The 20,622-nt window shown below is 37.4% G+C and overlaps 1 protein-coding gene across 1 annotated transcript; it reads left to right on the forward strand.

Annotated features, from left to right (window-relative positions):
* Window positions 1-952: 952 nt before the first annotated feature.
* On the forward strand, window positions 953-18,282 carry LOC120356018 (tyrosine-protein kinase transmembrane receptor Ror-like; the record flags this gene model as incomplete). Its single annotated transcript, XM_039444797.1, has 5 exons — window positions 953-1,294; window positions 2,874-3,009; window positions 3,876-4,008; window positions 17,270-17,430; window positions 18,095-18,282. Coding segments are annotated over 5 exons (926 nt in total), but the record flags the coding sequence as incomplete, so codon positions are not given.
* Window positions 18,283-20,622: the final 2,340 nt, after the last annotated feature.

A 20,622-nucleotide genomic window follows, 5' to 3' on the forward strand; every position in this document is an offset into this window, starting at 1 on the left:
GGATTTCTGAAGGAGAAGATCTTCGCTGAACATCCTAACAACCGATGGATCTGCGAATGCTAATCATTGAGGCATGTAACGAGGCATGTGTCGCCGAGTCACCAATAACATAGGCGTTCGTGTTGAAGCAGTTATCAAACAAGAAGGTGGCCACATTGAACATATAATTGCCAGAAACTAATCTCCAGGTATACAGTAGACAAGTTATATCTCATTTTTCTGTATTGTTTTCACAATATACTTTCTCAAGTTTCAAGTTTTATTGTTTACATCAGCAATACAGCAAAATAAAAAACATCTCATCAGATACCTATAACTAACAATTAAAGATACTAGGCACTTCTGAAAGGTTAATTCGGCACTATATCATAATGTATAAATAATACAGTAGAAATTAACTTTAAACTTATAAGTACACAACTCATATCAACTTTTGGAATAATGTAACTGAATGTTGATAGGAGTTGTGTACTTATAAGTTAAAGGGTAATTTCTACTGTATTATTGATCATTATGATATAGTACCAAAGTAACCTTTCAGAAGTGCCTAGTATCTTTAAAATTGTTAGTTATAGGTATCTGAAGAGATGTTTTTTTATTTGTTTTATTGCTGCCTAATATTTTGTTGTATCTGCCTTTCTATGACAAAACTAAATATTTGATCGTATCGTGAGCCACTCTGTATTTATCAATTTACATTCTAATCTGAGCTCTCCTTCCCACAGGCAAAGTATACAAAGGCGAAGTGATCACCTGCTTTTTTTGTTCAATGAAGCATCATACTATCTATATATTCAGCTATTCTCTCCTACTATCGATTCAATATATTTAAACCTATCTATCAAATTACAATAATTTGACGACGTTCAACTGTTTGCTTGCGTAATAATGAGTACACTGTGTTAGAATGGATTGAATATCTACATTCTAATCCGACCTCTCCTTCCCACAGGCAAAGTGTACAAAGGTGAAGTGCTGACGTCAGACGGCCAGCCTCTGCTGGTGGCGATCAAGACGCTGAAAGAGAACGCGACGGCGAAGACAGTGAACGACTTCCGTCGCGAGGTCGACTGGATGTCGGAGTTGCGTCACCCGAACATCGTCTGCCTGCTGGGCGTGTGTCTGGCGGGCGAGCCGCTCTGCATGCTGTTCGAGTTTATGGTCAAGGGAGACCTGCACGAGTTCCTCATGGCGCACTCGCCAAGGTGCGACGTGTCCTCGTCGCATGGCCTCGTCGATGGCCCGCCGCTCGACCAGGCCGATTTCATGCATATTGCTGTGCAGGTTGCTGCTGGTGAGTCAACACTTTTTGGATGGCCCTCGTAGTTTTGAATTTTATTAAGGTGGATGTGTGCTTTTTGGATGGCCTTGTGTCCAATCAAATCAAATCAAAATTTTTATTCATAACTCAAAACAATTGAGGGTCCTGCCAAACCCAAAGGTTTTTCGACGGGTGCCCAGTTACAGAAGTTAAATAGACTTGAACAAAATGAATATGACACTTCCAAGATTTCAACTATAAGATAAAAGAAAACAAATACAAAGTGCAAAAGAAAAATAAGAAAAATACATCAGATTTTGCTAGAGAATTAGTAAAGTTAATCAGTCTTATATTTATGTGACTATGTACTATTCGGATGGCCCTTGTGTTGATCAAGGTTGAGTATTAGGTGGCTCTGTAGTTTTCGGATGGTCTATGTCTTGATGAGATTTTAGGCACTGCTCACACTACCACGACTCAAATCGTACGACTCCAGTCACCAGTATAAGTTTTTAAGACTTCAACTTATTTAAAATTGTGTAGTAAAAGTCTATTTTAATCAATTTTTTTATGATATGAAATGAGAAATGTTACTACTTTTTCAACGAACTCGTTTATATTTACGCTATTTTACTTCAAATTCTAACCCTAATTTTTGAACGTTCAGGATACCTTGGCAACTGACATGCTGGTCGCCGTGAGACGTGAGACTTGAGTATCCTAAAGGTTTAAAAAGAGTGGGTTAGAATTTGAAGTGTGAAATAGCTTAATATGGACGAGAAAAACGTCGCGTTCGTTGAAAAAGTAGTAACATTTCTCATTTTATGTATTAAAATTAATTGATTGAAATAATGTTTTTATTACACAATTTTGAGTAAGTCGAATTGAAAGTTGTACGATTTGAATCTCGGTATTATGAGTAGTGCCTTATTTGAATGGTGACTTGTGTCTATCACAAATCGAGGCATAAAACGTCTATTTATAAATCAAAACTAGGTGTAACAAACGAAGCTAGTATCACATAAATTTCCAATAAATTAGTGGTTTTAACAACATCAAGATGTTTTCATTCAATGTATTGAAATACAATAGACATACTAAGAAGTAAATAAAAATGCCTGAAACGTAATCCACATATTATGGCGGAATCATCTTCACATACAGTTGATGTTACTGTTGAGTAAAAATTGTTTGAAGAGAATAAGTATCAAAACATGTGGCAAGTTGAACCTAAACTCAACTTCTTTCGATTTTTGGCAAAGTTTGATTGTATACTGTACACTGTAGCCAGTAAAATACCACAATACTGTTAGTAGCTTTTTGTGTAAAGGTGCGTACAGACTTTCGCTCTGCTCCGCAATCGAACGTCACTCGAGCAGATCGATTGATGATCGACCGGGGAGCCAGAGTGAAACGCAAGAAGAGCTAACATCTCCCGTAATGTTCATGATCGAGGAGCGAGGGCTCACTTCAAATATAATTTATGACCATTTGTTAATGACCTATTATAATGTTATTATAAATGTAAATGTTATTGATGTTAATGCTATGGTCATCTTGACAAACGTTATGGTTTATGTCATCTTGTATTCAATTCTCAACTATTTTATAGGTATGGAATACCTGTGCAGTCACCACTATGTGCATAGAGACCTAGCTGCCAGGAATTGCCTGGTGGGGGACAAGCTCACTGTTAAAATATCCGACTTTGGATTGTCAAGAGATATATATTCTTCTGATTACTATAGGTGAGTAGATAATTTATTCATGTATTTATTTAACAATGATAACACAATCATAATGCAAGATAATTTCTAATTATTCAAATATATAGCCTAATTGTTCAGTGAAGTTGCTGAGCTTGAAAAGTGTAGTGCTCTTTGTTTTGTCGAATGATAGACAACAAGCTTTGTAAAATAATTTGCTAATTATTTAATAATAATGGTGTTTCTTTATTATTTTCTACATATTTGTCTTCTGTTGCAGTTCTATTATGATTATAATTTTGGATTCATCGTCTTGAAAAAAACAAATTTCATCGTTTGAGAAAATGTGTTTTTGGAATAGAATAGAATTTGCTTCTGAAGTTACAAACCTTAAAATAACTATAGTGAAGCCCACGTTATAGCAATAGAAAACAGCGTTGTCGGTTTTCTGCCATGCCACTGCCTTCTGTAGAAGACAGCTGATACCGGTATATCTGATTTAATATCAACTGTTCATTCTTCTTTAAAATAATCTATACTATAAAAAAGGAAAGAATTGGTTTATACACGTACGGGATAGAAAATTCACGAATGACGCATCATCACGTCTGAACAACTGGACTGATGAACTTGAAATTTTGCATATCGATTCTTGAATTACCAAGGATGGTTGTAGGCCTATTTTAAATTATTCAAGATTTCATTAAGTCAAGTTTTCAGTTTGTCAGGTTTTCAATTTGGAATGCTTCCAGATTTTAATATTTTGCTAACTTTGATTGATAGTGGTCATTAAATTTTTCAAGATTTTAGTAGGTCAAGTTGTCAGCTTGTCAAGTTTTTAATAATTGGACCTTTGTGTAGCACGGGTTACCTGCTAGTTTGAAATAAATAATTTCATTTGATTTCAGGGTACAATCTAAGTCATTACTTCCTGTACGGTGGATGCCTCCTGAATCCATACTCTATGGAAAGTTCACAACCGAGTCAGATGTGTGGAGCTATGGTGTCGTATTGTGGGAAATCTATAGCTATGGACTCCAGGTATGTCTTTGTCATTATTTGCAATATTGTATTTGATTATTTGGAAAACTCGAATTAAAAGTTTACTCAGCGATAAAAGCCCAACTAAACAGAGCTTTCTCCTAGTGATTCCGTGGCGTTATTGGTAGCACACGTGATTAACGTAGTAAAATTGCTGGTTCGAGACCAAATATTTTTTCAGTTAATTTTTAACTCTGATGAAGATGAAGAAATGAAGATGCAAAACCAAGAGCCGTATTTATAGACGATTTTTGGGGGATTGTTTGCTCTACAAATAAATGAATGAACAGGTTTCAATCAGATCTATTCCAGTAGCTAGTATGACGATTTTGTTTGGTTCTCAAAGCGTGCTTAGGCTAAACAAGACAAGACATGACACATTTAGTCACAATACTTTACATAGTTGAATATGAAGACATGTCTAATTGCAATGACTAATCGGGGTAAGTTGCTTCATAAGCAACTATGTGAAGTACTGTGACTAATCGTGACTAGTCTTGTCTTGACTAACTGGTGTGTGACCACCCTTAGTTGAACAAGATCTCGGGAACCGTTTGCATATACAGTCGTTATTGATCTTTAGACGTGTTTTCTTGGAGAATTGTAGAGTTTTGCTCCAAGTGTCAATGGTATATTCTAGTTGTGTTCCCTCGATGAATTATGGAGTTTTCCAGTGACTTCTGAAATATGCTAGACGTGCTTTCTGGAGGAATTGAAAAGTTTTTCTGTAAGTTGTAATGAGGGATTTTCGTTGTCTTCTCTTGGATGAATTAATAGTATCTCAAGTCACACGTACGGGAAGGGCCGTTTTGCAGGCGAGAATGATGTTTCTAGTCGAGGCGTTAGTCGAGACTAGAATTTCATTCGAGCACTGCAAAAGACATTCACGTCCAAGTAACTTACACTATTTTTTGTCATAATAATCTAGAAAAGAATTATTGAGAAACAGAAAACATTACCTGCTTGTGCTGACAGTACTACATGCATTCTATAAACATAAAGGTGCGTACAGATTTACGCGCCGCGAACACGATCAATTCACTTTTAATCAGGTGATGCCAAGCTTTTATATCTGTATCTACCGTTTCTGTGAAAATACAGATAAATAGTCAGCTGATTGAAAGTGAATTGCTCATGTTCGCGGCGCGTATATCTGTACGCACCTTAACGTACAAGTTCGAATCAGGAATTTCTTGATTGTAGTTGACAAAACTTCCACCTGGAGCGCTAAAAGGCGGCTTTTGTACCAGTTCTGCTGTTCCAAATTCGGAAACTAGGAAACATACTCTACTGTAAAGAAAAAATATGATTTTATTACAGTATAGTATGCTGTAATGAGAATCGTATGTTTATTTGCTCTACAATTAGCTGTTTACCGGCTTGATTTCATGGATGTAAAACAGCTGAAATTGATGACTATGACAAAAAGAGTTTTTCAGTACAGTACGCGTCCCGTAGCTTTCCCTTCGTGACTTTGAAACGGCATATAGGCAAGGTATGGTTGGCGGGGTAATATTCACGGCTTTGCAAAAACATCAGGCTTCATAGACCCGTGATCCCTAGATGGAGGAAGCTCCCTACAGAGCTTCCTTGAAGAGAGCTCCCTACACACAGTGATTCTCCATGAATGAGAGAGTTGAAAATGTTTTGTTTTTTCTGGAAAAATTGGAAATTGAGTTTCAACCTTCTTCAACCTCAAAATCGTTCCAGCAATCAGTTTTTTACTTGAATATGTGTAACGCTAATTCGCCTACATGGTGCACATTGGGTAACGCTAAATGGAATAGCAATTAATGGCGGTCAGACAAACTTATGTTCTCCTGACCAAAAACTACACAATATCTTGAAGAAATTGAAAAAATATAGTGCATATGTAGACATTTAGAATCATGAGCTTTATATGTGTTGTGTATCTGCCATACGCTAAATAAAATAAATGAGAGAGTTGCAACGTATCACCAACAATGGTAATAGAAGCTGAATGTCAGCTGATAGGCTTCCACTCAAAATTTTAAAGTATAAGCCGGTAGGCAAAGCTCAGGACTCTGACTGTAAACTGTGTTGTGCTAAAATGACATAACTCCAAAAAGCTCCTTGTGTATCTTTTCAGATGCAACACGTTGCTTTTGAGAAGATACAAAAGTGCATCTGTATCTTAATATTCATTTTCAAAAATGTTCAATGCTTTTGAACGGGTAGTATTGAAAATAGATGGCAAAGCTACAGGACACGGACTGTAAACTGTGTTGTGCTAAAATGACATAACTCCAAAAAGCTCCTTGTGTATCTTTTCAGATGCAACGCGTTGCTTTTGAGAAGATACAAAAGTGCATCTGTTGCTTATGGAAAGATTCATTTTCAAAAATATTCAATGTTTTTGGACGGGTAGTATTGTAGTATAGTGGCTCTCCGCCGAAAGGTAAAGCTACAGGACTCGAACTGTAAACTGTGTTGTGCTAAAATGACAACTCCAAAAAGCTCCTTGTGTATCTTTTCAGATGCAACACGTTGCTTTTGAGAAGATACAAAAGAGCATCAGTTGCTTATGGAAAGATTCATTTTCAAAAATGTTCTATGTTTTTGGACGGGTAGTATTGTAGTCTAGTGGCCCTCCGCCGATAGGTAAAGCTACAGGACTCTGACTGTAAACTGTGTTGTGCTAAAATGACAACTCAAAAAGCTCCTTGTGTATCTTTTCAGATGCAACACGTTGCTTTCGAGAAGATACAAAAGTGCATCTGTATCTTATGGAAAGATTCATTTTCAAAAATGTTCAATGTTTTTGGACGGGTAGTATTGCAGTCTAGTGGCCCTCCGCCGATAGGTAAAGCTACAGGACTCGAACTGTAAACTGTGTTGTGCTAAAATGACATAACTCCAAAAAGCTCCTTGTGTATCTTTTCAGATGCAACACGTTGCTTTAGAGAAGATACAAAAGTGCATCTGTATCTTATGGAAAGATTCATTTTCAAAAATGTTCAATGTTTTTGCGCGGGTAGTATTGTAGTCTAGTGGTCCTCCGCCGATAGGTAAAGCTACAGGACTCGAACTGTAAACTGTGTTGTGCTAAAATGATATAACTCCAAAAAGCTCCTTGGGTATCTTTCCAGATGCAACACGTTGCTTTTGAGAAGATACAAAAGAGCATCTGTTGCTTATGGAGAGATTCATTTTCAAAAATGATCAATGTTTTTGATTGGGTAGTATTGTAGTCTAGTGGCACTCCGCCGATAGGCAAAGCTACAGGACTCGGACTGTAAACTGTGTTGTGCTAAAATGACATAACTACAAAAAGCTCCTTGTGTATCTTTTCAGATGCAACACGTTGCTTTTGAGAAGATACAAAAGAGCATCTGTTGCTTATGGAAAGATTCATTTTCAAAAATGATCAATGTTTTAGTTTTGGTAGTATTGTGGTCTAGTGGCCCTTCGCCGATAGGCAAAGCTACAGGACTCGGACTGTAAACTGTGTTGTGCTAAAATGTCATAACTCCAAAAAGCTCCTTGTGTATCTTTTCGGATGCAACACGTTGCTTTTGAGAAGATACAAAAGTGCATCTTTTGCTTATGGAAAGATTCATTTTCAAAAATGTTCAATGCTTTTGAACGGGTAGTATTGAAAATAGATGGCAAAGCTACAGGACACGGACTCTAAACTGTGTTGTGCTAAAATGACATAACTCCAAAGAGCTCATTGTGTATCTTTTCAGATGCAACGCGTTGCTTTTGAGAAGATACTAAAGTGCATCTGCTGCTTATGGAAGGATTCATTTTCAAAAATGTTCAATGCTTTTGAACGGGTAGTATTGAAAATAGATGGCAAAGCTACAGGACACGGACTGTAAACTGTGTTGTGCTAAAATGACATAACTCAAAAAGCTCCTTGTGTATCTTTTCAGATGCAACACGTTGCTTTTGAGAAGACACAAAAGAGCATCTGTTGCTTATGGTAAGGTAGATTTTCAAAGATGTTAGATGGTTTTGAACAGGTAGTATTGTAGTATAGTGCCCCTCCGCCGATAGGCAAAGCTACAGGATCTGGACTGTAATTTCTAACATAGACTGACAGAATCCAAGGGCAGGGCAGTGGACTGTGGATGATAGTTGGTATAAATACCTACAAATAAATCTTTGAATTCTGTGCATAAAAATACTGATAGCTTGAAGTGTGGTAAGTACGCCAATAAAAGACTAAATGAATCAACAATATAAGATTTAATAATAATAAGATGATAATAGTAGGCAGATGGCCACATACAAAAACAATTGTGTCAAATTTCTTGGGATCAATAAAATAATGTAGGCAGGTGGCCACATACAAACATTGAATCAATATTTGAGATCAATAAAATAAAATAGGCAGATGGCCACATACAAAAACAATTGTAAGTAGGTTAAGTCTTGAATCTTAAATAATAATAGGCAGATAGCCGCATACAAAAAAACAATTAGTCAAATCTTGGGAAAATTACAACATGTGAAATAAGTAGAGAACTACAAAATTTAAATGAATTAGGTCAATGACATTAATGACCATTGAGGTCTGACAAAACTGCAAAGGTATTAATGATATTAAATTATTAATGATATGGTATAAGATATTGCAAAATGCAAAGGTATTATAATGATACCTGAAATGATATAAATTGAGTGCTATAATGAAAGTTATTACTAAGGTACAATAATAATGATTAAAAATGACAATAAGCTGTAAAAAATGCTCAGCAAGAACGTATAAAAAAATATATGCAGATGCCTTCAGTGATTTGAAGTCGTCCAAATAGACTTCGATCTAACAATTAATAGGCGTTACTGGCCTTAAAATATCACTTAAGAGCTAAGGGTAGCTAATAAATACAATGAGGACAGTCCGGGTTGAATAAGGCGACATGGGCCTTCAATGAATTGAATGTCAAGACAGACATCAATTAGAACGAGTAATAGGCGACAGTGGCCTCAGAAAATCATTGAAGCCAAGGTAGCTGTCAAATCCAAAGATAATTGCTACAATGAATACAATTATATAGGCGTCAGTGGCCTCAGAAAATCACTTGTGAAGCCAAGGGTAGCTGTTAAATACAATGAATTAATAGGCGTCGGTGGCCTTAGTGAATTGCATGTCAAGATAGACATTAATCAAATAATAAGTAGGCGTCAGTGGCCTCAGTGAGTTGAATGTCAAGATAGACATTAATAAAATAATAAGTAGGCGTCAGTGGCCTCAGTGAATTGAATGTCAAGATAGACATTAATAAAACAATTAGTAGGCGTCCGTGGCCTCAGAAAATCAATGTAAAGCCAAGGGTAGCTGTCAAATCCAATGAATTAATAGGCGTCGTGGCCTCAGTGAAAGAATGTCAAGATAGACATTAATAAAACAATAGGAGGCGTCGGTAGCCTCAGTGAATAGAATGTCAAGATAGACATTAATAAAACAATAATGATGCATACGTAAATGAAAATTGAAAAGAACGATTTACATAACCTGAATAAAATTATGAAGAGGAGATGCGGCCAGGCAGACAGGCAACGACTCCGCAATACCAACAGGAACAGGACATCAGCAAGCGATGGTGATATGGCCATGCGATGACAAGCATGGAAACGTCCACTACAGCAGGCGAATCCCCCAATGGAAATGTAGGCTGGAGCAAGTAGATTCCAAACGAATAATCCGATCTTCAAGTTGTGGAGTTTTTGGATTGATTTCCAAACGGTAGAGATGATGCACTTGAAAGTTTGAGTTCACGAGGTGAAGCCAATTGTAGAAAAATGGCAACTGAAGCTTACACGAGGTTGTAATTTTTGACAAAGTTTATCCAATTTTACAGAGTAACTGAGTGAAGAACTCGATGAATAATTGAATCACACTGAAGAATAGAAAAACGATAATTTGAAGAATAATTCACACTTTAAAAAGGTTCTGTAGATCAAATAAATAGCGATGACACTTACACGAGGTTGCAATTTCATACAAAGTTATCCAATTTTAACAGAGTAACTGAGTGAAGAAATCGATGATAATTGAATCACACTGAAGAATAGAACAAACGAATTAATCTGAAGAATAATCACACTTTAAAAAGGTTCTGTAGATCAAATAAATAGCGCTGAATGCTTACATGAGGTTGCAATTTTAGACAAAGTTATCCAATTTTAACAGAGTAACTGAGTGAAGAAACGATGATAATTGAATCACACTGAAGAATAGAACAAACGAATTAATCTGAAGAATAATTCACACTTTAAAAAGGTTTTGTAAGTCCGATGAATTCAGATGAAAGGTTTAGACCGAGCGCAGGAAGCACACTCGACTATCCACCATTGAAAAAGACACGGAGACGCTGCAAGCTACAATGAAAAAGGCAAGCTGCCGGATGTGTTAGAAACGTAGGCAAAGCGCTCGCAACCGAATGGTGAAAAAGTAACAAATATCTAAAAGGTAAGATGCCTAAAGACAAGATTAAATTCTAAAAAATCGAATAGCACAAATATTAAAATTGCAACGGCAAACAATCCGACGAAAAAATACGAATAAAAGTATAGAAAACCAGCTGACTAGGGCAGTGGCAAAGAACCGCAACTGTGACGTCACTGGTCAGCGCAGACGCACAAAAGACACAGCGCGCAGACAGACAGACAGACATGATGACGACATGATGTCTACGTAGTAGCGGAACGAATAACAAGTGAAACCGTTCCAATAGATGCTTTGTCAGATTTTACATAAACTGGGCCCCTTGTGTCATACAGGGGTATGGCACAATAAGAAAAAGTAAGAAATATGTAAAATCTGGCAAGGCAATTGGAAATTGAAAACTGGGCCCCATGTGAGAACCAGGGGAAAAGAGCAATGAAACCTGAAAATACAACATGAACCATAAGAGCAAGGGGATTAACTAGAATCCTCATCAATGGGAAGAGGTGCTAAACTCGAAATAGCCCTCTTAAAGGTGCCGGAGGGAGTGAGAACAGTGACAACTCGAACCTTGTCGTCCTTACCGGGATGAACTTCAGTAATGCGCGCCAGCTTCCAAGTGGACTGCGCGTAACCAGGATCCTTCAAGATGACAACTGTACCGACCTTCAAATTTTCATAATTGCTTGACCATTTGCCTTTTTTCTGAAGAATGGTTGATGAGTGGGTCTTTTTTCTGAAGAGTGGTGGAGAAAAAGTACGAGATCTGGGGCCGCCTACACGAATGGAAATAGGACCGGCGTAATTCAAACCACAATTGTAAAAGGGAACATTGGCCTGACCGCGGGCCGCTGGTAAACTACCCATGATTTGCTCAGAACGAAGAGCCGAAAAGCGAAAACACAATATGCAATGCCGCAATACACTTTTGATGGTGCGACGGGTGGAGGGAAACCAAAATCGTTGTCTTACACTGGCCATGGTGGCCTGCACCCCAGCATGACTTATACGACGATGGTGAGCAACAATCAATGCACGAGTGAATTTGTGATTGCTAGGCAACAATATTTGATGTTTGTAATCAAAGGAAGCATTTTTGCATTTTGCAAACGTCCACCAACTCTGAGCAGAGAATCTGAGTGAATGAATGGTGACAAGGCTTTAATAGAACTATTAGGCAATAGCTCCTGATTTTGACGCAATGCTTTAAGTTCGGCAGAGAAAGCTTCTTCTTGAATAGATTTGAAGATACAATTTTCAGCTTCTGAAATTTCAGAGATAGTTAATTGACCAAAACGCGGAGTGACTGAATTTTGTTTTTTACAATTATGAATGAACCGTAGAACATACGCTGTTGTACGAACGATTTTGTGATGAGTTGAGCAACTATTGATTATGCCTGAGATAACATCATTATGAGAAGAAGTGGTAGCTAATACCTGAACTGATTGAGAACTGTTTTCCTGAACTGATTTCTCTAACTGATGAGAGACATCATTTGAAGTTAGAAAATTCGACATGACCCTACGGGGAGCAGCCACAGGTGAAGCGGGGAGGCACGAACGAGGTGCTGCAATAGGACGAATAGCTTTACAAGGACCAAATATGACCCAACCTAGACTGGTTTTCTGAAGAATGGGAGCATTTTGAGCTAGATACAATTTACCAGGCTGAAGTATCGATGCGAATATGCCAGCACCAAGTAACAAATCTACAGGCTTAGGCTGATCAAACAATGGATCCGCTAATTTAAGTTCAACGGGAATTGAAATTTTTAGAAAGATCGATGTTCACACTAGGAACATTAGCTGATATGCTATCAACTACAATACAATTTTCTTCAACCGACCACGAACGATCAGATGAAGACAAGCAAACTGAATGAGAAATAGATGATTTGGTCTTATTCTCACCTACACTATGAATCAAAGTGTCAGAATACAAAGTAACAAGTGACAATTTTTCAGCCAACCTAGTTGACATCAAATTACAATCAGAGCAAGAATCTAAAAGCGCGGTTGCTTTAATAAATTCCCCACTAGAAGTTTGAACCAAAACCTCGGCAGTAGGTAACAAAGCGACAGTTGATTGCTGTTGCAAACACAGTGACGAAGTAGAGCTCATCGTGACATGAGAGCTCTTCTGAGGCTGTTCTGCATGAGAAACAGCTTGCTTAGTTGTTTCCGCATTCTGAACCATGACGGAATTCAAAACAGCATTCTTACCCTTGGAGGGAGCAAAAGATTGAGAATGAATAAGATTTGAAGTTACCTTATCCTTAGAAGTAGGCTGAGTGTCCCGTGATTGAGGATACGACCTGTGAAGAACAGTGTGGTGACTCTTACCACAAAGTGTACACGATTTGTCCGAACAAACATGATTGGGTGCAAAAGGCTTGAGGCAATTATAACATAACCTTTTGTCACGGACAGCATTCCAACGATCAGTAACCTGTAACTTCAATAATTCATTACAACGATTTGGAAAATGACCAACAGAATTACAAAAACTACAAGGTGACATAGAAGAGGTAGTAACCTGCATCCTAGCTTGAACATTCGATTGATTTTGGTTGAACTTCGGCTTGCTATGAGCACCAACCGAGTTGGATGTACCTTGCTGTACATTTCCTTGATGATGGTTAGCTGAGCTTGAAGCAACAGCTTCCATGATTTTGCATTGTGATTCCAAAAAATTCCAAAATTTATCAATGGTGGGAATGTCGTGTATACCAACACTCTTTTCCCATTCTCGAACAGTAGCAGTATCCAACTGCAACAACATTTTGTGCATATACAACAAGTCCTTGATCCTGGACTCCAAGTTGAAGCGCTTCGAGTGCGGTGATGTGGGACTTGCAAAAGTCAATGAATGCCCGTAATGATTGCGGACAGTTACGCTTTATGGTAGGCAGAGATTCAATTGCCGTGACGTGCCTGGCAGCAATTAATCTCTTGTTGTCATACCTCTCCCTTAAGAGGTTCCATGCAAGCTGAAAACCATTTTCGTCAGCTTCAATGTGTTCCACTCTAGCAAGAGCTTCACCACTGAGTGATTGACGAAGATAGAAAAATTTCAATGAATCATTAATGTTATCTTGATTACCAATAATATTAGTAAAAGCACTTGAGAATGCTTGCCATTTTGAAAGCTCCCCATTGAAGCGTGGAAGCGGAATCTGAGGCAACTGAAAATTTGCCAAATGTGCGTTTTGAGATGTTGGCCGCTGGGAAGCACCAGCAGTGGCCTCATTGTTGCGTTGTCTGCTTTCAAAGGCAGTTAATGCAGCGTTTGCCTTAGAGGTAATGGAGATAAACTTATTGAGTATCTCAAAATGAGTTGAAGTGTCCTGTGCTTGCAACTCTGAATTCGATAATTGTTGATGTATCTTATCATACTTAATTCTAAGAGAACCTAGTTCGTTTTTTACAGTCAATAGTTGATAATAAGTGGCTTCAGTGTCCACAACATAATCGTTATAGCTGGTTATGAACCAATCTATTTCCTGGTGTAAATTGTCTCTTGTATTGAAAAGAGCAGAAGGCTCAGGAAGTGAATCTTCCTCATGATCAGACATGCTTAAAAATTAACAGAAAAACCTGAGTGAATGACACGATAGTGCACTGTAGCAATGCGATTGCTGCGCCAATAAGCAACCTTGGGCGCTGGTCCAGTACGCAGAGAGGCACGCCTGTGCGTTTGAGGCAAGTTGTATCAAGCTTGCTGTGCGGCGAGTCAAGTAGCGAGCTCGCAAGGCGGTGTAGTTTGCCGTGTGTTGTTTTCTCAATGCGCAATAGCCGTCTGTGACCAGTTCAGTGCGGTTCAGTCTCTCAGGGTACAAGATAGTTGATAACTGGTGCATACACGTCGCAGCGTGCTTTGAGTTGCAGCCAGTACTGAAAATTTGAAACAAGTGTGTGAATGCTTAATATTAAACAATATAAACATACAAAAGTACAATGAAATAAAATATACTCTAGAGTGGGACCTAATCATTGGCGTCAAGCTAGACTATTAGGCACACGGTCACTGAAACCCCAAGGTTCAATGGACCAAGAAATGGGTAATAAAAATTAACAATTATCCTAGGTAACACTGGGTCAAAAATGAACGGGCCAGAGGACCAATTTTTACAATTGGTCCAATTAACAATTATCCTAAGTGAACACTGGATCAGGAAATCTGGCCCGGATGAACCAATTTTTATGACAGAATCCAAGGGCAGGGCAGTGGACTGTGGATGATAGTTGGTATAAATACCTACAAATAAATCTTTGAATTCTGTGCATAAAAATACTGATAGCTTGAAGTGTGGTAAGTACGCCAATAAAAGACTAAATGAATCAACAATATAAGATTTAATAATAATAAGATGATAATAGTAGGCAGATGGCCACATACAAAAACAATTGTGTCAAATTTCTTGGGATCAATAAAATAATGATAGGCAGGTGGCCACATACAAACATTGAATCAAATATCTTGAGATCAATAAAATAATAATAGGCAGATGGCCACATACAAAACATTGTAAGTAGGTTAAGTCTTTGAATCTTTAAATAATAATAGGCAGATAGCCGCATACAAAAAACAATTAGTCAAATCTTGGGAAAATTACAACATGTGAAATAATGTAGAGAACTACAAAATTTAAATGAAATTAGGTCAATGACATTAATGACCATTGAGGTCTGACAATAACTGCAAAGGTATTAATGATATTAAATTATTAATGATATTGGTATTAATGATATTGCAATAAATGCAAAGGTATTAATAATGATACCTGAAATGAATATAAATTGAGTGCTATAATGAAAGTTATTACTAAGGTACAATAATAATGATTAAAAATGACAATAAGCTGTAAAAAAATGCTCAGCAAGTAACGTATAAAAATATATGCGGCATAGGCCTTCAGTGATTTGAATGTCCAAATAGACTTCGATCTAACAATTAATAGGCGTTACTGGCCTTAAAATATCACTTAAGAGCTAAGGGTAGCTAATAAATACAATGAGGACAGTCCGGGTTGAATAAGGCGACATGGGCCTTCAATGAATTGAATGTCAAGACAGACATCAATTAGAACGAGTAATAGGCGACAGTGGCCTCAGAAAATCACTTGTGAAGCCAAGGGTAGCTGTCAAATCCAAAGAATAATTGCTACAATTGAATACAATATATAGGCGTCAGTGGCCTCAGAAAATCACTTGTGAAGCCAAGGGTAGCTGTTAAATAAATGAATAATAGGCGTCGGTGGCCTTAGTGAATTGCATGTCAAGATAGACATTAATAAATAAAAGTAGGCGTCAGTGGCCTCAGTGAATGAATGTCAAGATAGACATTAATAAAATAATAAGTAGGCGAGTGGCCTCAGTGAATTGAATGTCAAGATAGACATTAATAAAACAATTAGTAGGCGTCCGTGGCCTCAGAAAATCACTTGTAAAGCCAAGGGTAGCTGTCAAATCCAATGAATTAATAGGCGTCGATGGCCTCAGTGAAATGAATGTCAAGATAGACATTAACTAAACAATAGGTAGGCGTCGGTAGCCTCAGTGATAGAATGTCAAGATAGACATTATAAAACAATAATGATGCATACGTAAATGAAAATTGAAAAGAACGATTTACATAACCTGAATAAAATTATGAAGAGGAGATGCGGCCAGGCAGACAGGCAACGACTCCGCAATACCAACAGGAACAGGACATCAGCAAGCGATGAAGTGATCTGGCCATGCGATGACAAGCATGGAAACGTCCACTACAGCAGGCGAATCCCCAATGGAAATGTAGGCTGGAGCAAGTAGAATTCCAAACGAATAATCCGATCTTCAAGTTGTGGAGTTTTTGGATTGATTTCCAAACGGTAGAGATGATGCACTTGAAAGTTTGAGTTTCACGAGGTGAAGCCAATTGTAGAAAAATGGCAACTGAAGCTTACACGAGGTTGTAATTTTTGACAAAGTTTATCCAATTTTAACAGAGTAACTGAGTGAAGAAATCGATGAATAATTGAATCACACTGAAGAATAGAACAAACGAATTAATCTGAAGAATATTCACACTTAAAAAGGTTCTGTAGATCAAATAAATAGCGATGAAACGCTTACACGAGTTGCAATTTTAGACAAAGTTTATCCAATTTTAACAGAGTAACTGAGTGAAGAAATCGATGAATAATTGAATCACACTGAAGAATAGAACAAACGAATTAATCTGAAGAATAATTCACACTTTAAAAGGTTTTGTAAGTTCCGATGAATTCAGATGAAAGGTTTAGACCGAGCGCAGGAAGCACACTCGACTATCCACCATTGAAAAGACACGGAGACGCTGCAAGCTACAATGAAAAAAAGGCAAGCTGCCGGATGTGTTAGAAACGTAGGCAAAGCGCTCGCAACCGAATGGTGAAAAAGTAACATATCTAAAAGGTAAGATGCCTAAAGACAAATTAAATTCTAAAAAAATCGAATAGCACAAATATTAAAATTGCAACGGCAAACAATCCGACGAAAAAATACGAATAAAAGTATAGAAAACCAGCTGACTAGGGCAGTGGCAAAGAACCGCGACTGTGACGTCACTGGTCAGCGCAGACGCACAAAAGACACAGCGCGCAGACAGACAGACATGATGACGACATGATGTCTACGTAGTAGCGGAACGAATAACAAGTGAAACCGTTCCAATAGATGCTTTGTCAGATTTTACATAGACCAAAGATTTGCTACCTTTTTTCCATGGTTTCAAAGATTGATTGTGGTTTGTGGTTGTTTTAGCCACACTATGGATACAGTTTTGCAGTAATTTTTAATGATTGTGGTTATATTTCAGCCATACTACGGCTACAGCAACCAGGAGGTGATCGACATGATCCGGTCGAGGCAACTGCTGCCCTGCCCTGAGGACTGCCCCTCGCGCATGTACTCTGTCATGATGGAGTGCTGGCATGAGGTGCCCATTCGCCGGCCACACTTCCCCGAAATACATGCCAGGTACACTGACAAATAAATTCGTACAGTAGTTTTAGATCTATAATATAATAAAGGAAAGAATTGGCATATACACGGTCGGGATAGGAAATTCTCGAATGACGCATCATCACGTCCAACTACTGGACTGTTTAACTTGAAATTTTGCATATAGATTCTCAATTTACCGAGGATAGTTATAGGCCTATTTCCAATTCTTCAAGAGTTCAATAGATCAAGTTTTCAGTTTGTCAAGCTTTCAATGAGATATTTAGCCATTTAGCGATTAACAGTAATATTTTTGTCATTATGTTGTTAAATATAGCATTATCCAGTTGAATCAGCGAAAAAATACGATATAATTATTACTGATCTACCGGATATATAACAACCGTATGCAATTCAGACTCAATGAACCATATCAAGAACTAAGCTTGTGAGCACAAAAATAGGAAAACGGACGACATAAGACGGATGCGTGTGGACGCAATTTTACATCCGTCTTTTGCTTGAACCAAACGATCCGTCTTTTGCTTGAGCAAAAGACTGATGGTCAACTTGAGCGTCTGAACCCGGCTTTAGACAAAGTAAAACAAACTGTTAATCTTGAAAATGAATGATAAGACAATAATAATAAGACTGAATTACTATTATTATTATTAATGAAAAATGTTATGTTTGTTTGCAGACTGCGACAGTGGATGGGCAGTCATCAGCAGCCTATGGGTGGTGGCATCAGTGGAAGCAGTGGTACCAACTCAACCCAGCTATCACACCCCTCACCCCACCAGTTGGTGGTCAGGCTGCCACCCTACAACAAGCTCAATGCTGCCAACATATGAGAATCACCTGACGAGGCTGTCCTGCTCTGGCTCTGATGCCAAGGTCAGTTCAAGGTCACTTGTTCACGAGAGGCTACAAATCCAAATGTGGAACAGCCTTCAGTCACAGAATAGATACAGAATGGAAACTTTCAATCAAACGCCTAATGCTTTTTACATGGCACAAATACTAGACACGTCACGTGACCTTAGGAAGTTCTAATCCTGGTCTTCTGACTGGCTCGCGGCAGTGAACGAGATCAATTGATCCGGATCAGTAAAGTGATCCGAACCTCCCATCGATACTATTACAATGCGAAACTTTCTAACAAGATGGTGGATTTTTGCGCCAGGGTACTAGCCGAGTTTCCATACTGTATGTATACTGTGCTTCAGTGTCATAACGGGCGTTATGCGTTTTTCCCAAGCAGAAAGTCTTTAACTCCATTATTCAAGAGATAATGGGCCATATGAATAAAGTTGAGCATTGCTCATGCTTCTAAAGTATGGAGCTTTTCTTCATTTTTCTATGAATAAACGTGAGCAAAACCTTTTGCTCATGCTCATCAAAAAAATAGTTTGAGCATTTGCTCAAGTAAAGCTTTTGCTCAAATTGCATGAATAAACTATAGCATTTGCTCAACTTTTGAAGCAAATGCTTCAAAAAGGTGAGTCTAATCTAGAGAGCAGCTTATCACCTTTTGCTCATAGTAAATGGCTCAACTAATTCGTATGAGAAGAGGAAACTATACCAGATACGATCACAACCAATAGTTGAGAACTATAAAACTCTTTTTAGATTCAACCATGATATATATCACCATTATCCCTACAAAAGAATAAATACAAAAGATAGCTGTACTGTTTAAAAGATAGGCATCACAAAATAGGAAATAGGCATTTAAGAAGATGAGAGTGTAGACGCATTATAAGAAGGCTATTATAAGAAATAAGAATATGCTGAAGATTATTATAGAGATGACTTTTTTCACGCTATTATTTTAGAATTCTAAACTCAACTAACCTAAAACTCTATTCATAAATAGAAAACAGAGCAGACGGACGCAAACACAAGCGGTGCACCCTATTTGCATATTTAGCGCTTCCGTGAGCTATAAAACCAAATTAAGGCCACAAAAGCGAATCAGCTGAAGAAAAATCTTCAAAATACGTGAGCATTTGCTCCAGAGCTCAGGAGCATAAGGTAAGAGTATAAGGTAAGCTTATTCATATAAAAATGAGCAAATGCTTTTGCTTCTACCTTTTGCTCAGAGCAAAACCTTATGCTCCATGCTTTTGCTCATGAGCATTTGCTCTGGTTTTATTCATATGGGCCATTATTCTTATCCATAACAATTGAATTGAATGAATTTATTTAATTGCCCAAAACAACATTCAAAAAAGCTTAACAAAAAATAAATATAAGCTACTGCACTAAAACTAAAAGTACATGCATCAGAAACCGCTAATTTATTTATTTGAAAATAATCACGAAATGATATACTTATTCATAATATTAGAGATAAAAATTTGGTATTGTTGATAATTATTGTGAAGAAAGACATTGTTTTTCAACTGTCAAGAAAGAAGTACAGTCAACTCTAAGGTCAAAATTGCATTCGAAGTGCTATCAAAGCAAAACAACAAATATCATAGAAAATGAAAATATCAGACAAGATTTTGTAAAATCAGTTAGATTAGATTAACTGAAATGAAATTCTCATCATTTGAACCGATTACAGGTTATTGAGTCATGGAGCATTATAAAGAGATGTTGTCTAGTCTAGCATGAGAAGTACTGTAATAATAATTTAATTATTATTACTGTAATAGTTATTAATTTAATTTAAGTACTGTAATAATAATACTGTAAAATAATTTCTATTATTCTCTCTTCAAAAAACTATGCGCTATCAGTAGAGTAAAAGTAGAATCAATCAAATTATTCATAAGGATTTCTGTCACACTTAAGTAATTATTTTCTCGACAACAATAGAAAATGTGTTAGCTCGATTTATGGTGAGTACACACCGAGAGCGGTCAGGTATTCCGAGCTCCAGCAGGTCTATAAATACAGTCATGACAAATCCCTTGATGCATTGCAAATCGCCATTTTATGGGTCCTGTTCACCAATTTTCAAATTTATCAGCTGTTATCATTATGATTGAACACATGATGTGTTAATTTGTAATATTGTTCAAGGGATATTGCTTGGCTTTGAATTTTAAAATAAATTGTTCCGACAGAATAATAATAAGATTCCAACTAGGAACTAAATTGTTTATTTTTAGACTTAATTGATCGGGAACTTGAAACTCTTTTTGAATATTTCTGTCTTGTCCCAATGCCTTTTGAATCATATTCCTTGAGTTACAAGAATAAGAACAATTTTTT

This window comes from Nilaparvata lugens, unplaced genomic scaffold, assembly GCF_014356525.2.
Source record: "Nilaparvata lugens isolate BPH unplaced genomic scaffold, ASM1435652v1 scaffold5540, whole genome shotgun sequence".
Classification (NCBI taxonomy): Eukaryota; Metazoa; Arthropoda; class Insecta; order Hemiptera; family Delphacidae; genus Nilaparvata; species Nilaparvata lugens.